This window comes from Grammomys surdaster, unplaced genomic scaffold (genome assembly GCF_004785775.1).
Source record: "Grammomys surdaster isolate TR1022 unplaced genomic scaffold, NIH_TR_1.0 119169, whole genome shotgun sequence".
NCBI lineage: Eukaryota > Metazoa > Chordata > Mammalia > Rodentia > Muridae > Grammomys > Grammomys surdaster.
The window spans coordinates 1-5000 of NW_021615389.1; the positions used below are offsets into that span (position 1 = coordinate 1).

A 5000-nucleotide genomic window follows, 5' to 3' on the forward strand; every position below is an offset into this window, starting at 1 on the left:
ACAAACAAACAAAACCTCCACCAAATTTTAAAAGGGGAGGGGTAGGAAAAGTAATACTGGCATACCCATTAAAATCCATGGTTAGCTGCTTCATATGGAGGATTGATCATCTTACCTGGGCAGGTGATTATTTTTATTGAGCATTTAAAGAACACGAGTCAGTGTTTCAATTAGTGTTTTACACTTCTAGAGGTTTCCTGTTGGAGATCATTGAAGTGGAAGCAGGGATGGCCATAGTGGACAGACAGATAGACAGACAGAGGCACGGAAACTGTGACTATGCCTTACAAAGCTTTCTGGATACAGGGTCTCCTCCATATGCAGCCCAGGCATGCTTGAATTTTCAACCCTCCTGCTCCAGCGTTCCAAGTGCTGGGATTACCGGCATGCACCAGCATATCTGGCCAGTGGAGTTCTTTTTTTTTTTGGGGGGGTATAATACCTACAGTGGAGGCTGGAGAGACAGCTCAGTGGCTAAAGATGAACCATACTCTTGGAGAGAACTGGAGTTGAGTTCCCAGCACCCACATCAGGACATAACCACATGTAACTCCAGATTCAGAGAATACGGCACCCTCTTCTTGCCTCCTCTGACACTGGCACCTACACTCACGAGGACACACCCACCTAGACATGAATATACACCTAATTCCAGATGAATGAATGAATGAATGAATGAATAGAAAAGTAATACAAAAATTTATGATGCCTAAAATGGCATCTAGGATGTACTAAAGATAATGTCAGCTGCAGGAATGATGGTGGTGATAGTGATGATGGTGGTGGTGGTGATGATGATGGTGGTGGTGATGGTATTGGTGTTGATGTTGGTGGTGATGGTGGTGGTAGTGATGATGGTGATGGTGTTGGTGTTGATGTTGGTGATGAGGATGGTGGTGATGATGATGATGGTGGTGATGATGGTGATGATGGTGATGATGGTAGTCATGGTGGTACATTCAGAGTGCTATAGGATATACCCAAGGCTGTTCTCAGAGAAGTTTCCTTCAGGAGATAAGACCTAAACACAAGCATGCAGAGCCTGAATTTAAGCTGAGAAGCAGGGTCCTTTGGGTTGAGAAAATGGCTTTACAAGGGCCCTGGGCTCTACACAGAACCTTTTTTTTTTTTTTCCTGAGCGTTCAGTGTGGTTGGGTCTAGCTTGTGTTGAATGAAAGATGGGACAAGTTACAAAGAAATGGGGTCAGGGAAGAGGTTACCAGGGGCTACGTCAGGAAGGCCTTGGAATCATACTGTGGGGGCTATGGTTGGTTTTGGAAGAAAAATCTTTGGGGCTGGAACCAACTCTGAGACATCTTTGCCTCTTCAATTTTCTTTCCTCCTGTTTAGTCAGGATCCCAGGTGCTAGTCACCAGACCAGAAAATAGGCAAAAGTTTTGGTGGCTGGGGGAGAGAAAACAGCCACTGGGATTGCAGGAGGGGTTTGGGGTAGGGGGGAGAAGGGAGGGAGGCTGAGAAGGGAGACCTGGGATTTCTTGGGTTGGGTTGGGTTAGTTTTGAGACAGAGTTTCTCTGTGTAACTGCCCTGACTGCCCTGGAACTTGCTTTGTAGACCAGCCTGGCCTCGAACTCACAAGGATCCTCCTGCCTCCACTTCCCGACTGCTGGGATTAAAAGCATGCCATGCCCGGCAGAGATGAGTTTTCTGAAGAGTAAATACTGTCTGTGGGGTCTGTTGCAGACTGGCTAATTCTGCAAGTGCCGTATGCTGCGGTGTTCGAGGGAGAGCCCCTGGTGATGCGCTGCCGTGGCTGGTACGACAAAGTCGTCTACAAGCTTCACTACTACCACGATGGCCAGGCTGTGAGATACTTCCATTCCAGCACCAACTACACGGTGTTGCAAGCGCGAGCCAGTGACAGCGGTCACTACCAGTGCTCAGGCACCATGCGCATCCCGGTGGAGAGTGCGCCCATGTTCTCCTCCAAGGTGGCCGTGACCGTGCAAGGTGGGGGAGACGATCACGGGGAAATTCTAGGGCTGGAATCGGAAAGGGAAAGCGGAGGTTGAGCTCTGCAGGCTGCTCTGTGGGTGTCCCTTTCCTGCGGCGTGCATACAGATTTCTTGTTCTAGCTAGAGATCCCACTTAGGAGCAAGTTCTTGCCCCATCTGAAGAGCGTGCAACCGTCACTACGTAGGGGAACTGTAGCTGTCTGTCCCCTTCAAGTCTAGAGAATGCCAACTGATTGACAGCTAGGATGTAACTTGTAGCACCTGTCAGATTTCCGCCTCCTTCAAACTGTCTCCATCCTCCCCCACACACACCCACCCCTCCCCGTGGCCTCAGTTTCCCCGTCCCACTCCTCTTTCTCCTATCCCTTCTTGTTCTCTGGGTCAGAGAGGAGCCCTCTCCGGATAAGGGAAAGAGGGATCCGGGACGGTGGACAGGTTGGCCCTGGTGGGGGTACCATTCCTCTTGCGGACCCTATGAGCATCACGCCGCCCTCCCCGCAGAGCTGTTCCAGACGCCGGTGCTGAGGACGCTGAGCCCGCAGGAGGCGCGGGGCCGCGTGGTGCTGCGCTGCGAGACGCGCCTGCACCCGCAGAAGCGGGACACGCCGCTGCAGTTCGCCTTCTACAAGTACAGCCGGCCGGTGCGCCGCTTCGACTGGGGCGCCGACTACACAGTCCCCGAGCCCGAGGTCGAGGAGCTCGAATCGTACTGGTGTGAGGCGGCCACCACCACCCGGAGTGTCCGGAAACGCAGCCCGTGGCTGCAGCTCCCTGGGCGGGGTGAGTGACAGCTCAGCATGGCGAGTACCCTGTCCTCTGCATCCCCTGGGTCCTCCCGCAGTCTCCTCTCCTTCCCATTTCGGTCCTCCAGCCCCTGTTAGCTCCCGGCCCGCATGTATGAGTCACGGGTGACCAGGCGTGTTGCGTTGCAGGCTCTGTCCTGGATCTGGCGTCCACCACCGCGCCAGCCCCACAGGCTGCAGCCTTGGCGCCTGGGGACAAGCCCCTTTCCTTCCGGAAGACCCCAGTGTCCAGATCCGTCCCGTCAGTCACTTCCGTCCCGAACAGCACCTTTGCGGGGTTGCAGTTCCCCGCGGGCCAGGTCGCCACCGCCGGGCCACACGCCTGCGCGCCTCTGCCCACGTCCGCGGACCAGTCTCGCGAAGCTCTGCAGCCCAAGGTGGACCTCCTGCTTCGCGAGATGCAGCTGCTCAAAGGCCTTCTGAGCCGCGTGGTCATGGGGTTAAAGGACGCGCAGGCCCTCCACGAGCTTACAGAGACCCCCGAGACACCCAATTCTCAGGTTACTGTGAGCCCCGCAAACCCAGAGACTGCTGTCGTGGAAGGCCACGTGGATAGCTAGGGTAGTGTCTTCACTCCAGGGTGGTTCCTCCTGGATCTTCCCTGCCCTGTCTAGCTTGTGTGCAAATCAGAGCAACTGGTAGTGTTCCCTCGTGTTGCTGTGCTTTGTTTTTTGTTTTTTCGGTTTTTGGTTGGTTTTTAAAGAAATGACCCTGAAGTGTGGTGCTGTGGACTTCCACTTTACTAGACAGCTTGTAAGCGTGTTTGAGAGTGCAAGCATCCTCTGTGATGTGTTCCTTCTCCTATAATCCAGAAGTAGACAGCTGTTGTTTACTAGTCCAGTGTGGGTGACTTTTTTTTTTAATGAATCCATTAAGTTAACAAGCACTTTAGAACAATTTAAGGTCAGGTTGTAATTATTCACAATGAATTTACTCTTATATTAAAACAACTTTCAAAATCCTATTAACTAACGAGTTTATATCTTCAAAATCCTGAGAATGATTTCAATTGTAGGAAAGACGTTAGTGTGGGCTTCTCCCCTCTGGCTTTAAGGGTCAGATTCTGTGCCAGATTCACTCCAGAGACACCCTTTGTCCCCATGTGAGCAGACAGAGCCACTCCAGAGCAGCTGAGAAGCTGCCATATTAACCTTAGCGGAACTAACCTTACTGTATTTCAGGATCACACTGTCCTCAGTTAAGCTTCACAGTTAGGCTGAGTATCAACTCTATCTACCCTTCCATCCTTCAGCCTGCTTGATAGATTCAGTAGCACGTCAGTTCCCACTTCCCTCTGAGCAATTAACCACAGCTGACATGCCTTTACATTTTATTGAGTGTTATTTAGTGTGTGTGTGTGTGTGTGTTTGCCCAAGAGTATCCACTTCCCTTGTGGAGGTCAAAGGACACTTGGCTAATTCTGAGAAGGGACATTCAGATCACCAGATTAGTTACCTGATCTACGGTGTCCTTAAGGTTCCAATTCCCAACTCTAATGCAGGCACCTCCACGGCAGCCTTTCCAGTGTCCAGGTTCTTTTTCCCTTCTGACTTTTCCCCCTAAGTTGTTCACCATTCCTGATCTAGACAGGAAGCAGCTACCGTCAGTGCCAAGCTTAGTAATCAAAATACCCAGGCCATCCAATGATGATGATAATGTTGACGACAACGATATATAATTTTTAATGTTCTGGGCATGGGGGTCATTGCCTTAAATCCCAGGGAGGCAGACGCAGACAGATCTCTGTGAGTTCAAGCCCAGCCTAGTCTACATAGTGAGATTGTGTCTCAAAACAAACAAAACAAGAAAGAAAGAAAGAAAGAAAGAAAGAAAGAAAGAAAGAAAGAAAGGAAGGAAGGAAGGAAGGAAGGGAGGAAGAAAGAGAGGAAGGAAGGGGGAGAGAGAGAGAGAGAGAGAAAGAAGAAGAAGAAGAAGAAGAAGAAGAAGAAGAAGAAGAAGAAGAAGAAGAAGAAGAAGAGGAGGAAGAAGAAGGGAAAAAACCCACCACCACCATAACAAATGAAATGAGCTGATCAGAGGCCAGCACTCCAGCCTCTCCTTCAGTATACTTTGTCAGTAATCTTCATTTTCCCATCTTGCCATCTGCCTCCATTTAGCGTTAGTGATGGAGGCAGTAAAGAGGATGGAGAACTATTTTGGCAAAATTTAATTACAGCCCAACTTACCCTGTGTGGAAGAGGAAAACTGTAAGCCATGTTCAAG

The 5000-nt window shown here is 50.4% G+C and overlaps 1 protein-coding gene across 1 annotated transcript; it reads left to right on the forward strand.

The window, feature by feature from the left end:
• Positions 1 to 1702: 1702 nt before the first annotated feature.
• Positions 1703 to 3337, forward strand: LOC114635883 (Fc receptor-like B; the record flags this gene model as incomplete). Its single annotated transcript, XM_028784260.1, has 3 exons — positions 1703 to 1969; positions 2476 to 2754; positions 2907 to 3337. Coding segments are annotated over 3 exons (977 nt in total), but the record flags the coding sequence as incomplete, so codon positions are not given.
• Between the last annotated feature and the right edge of the window lie 1663 nt (positions 3338 to 5000).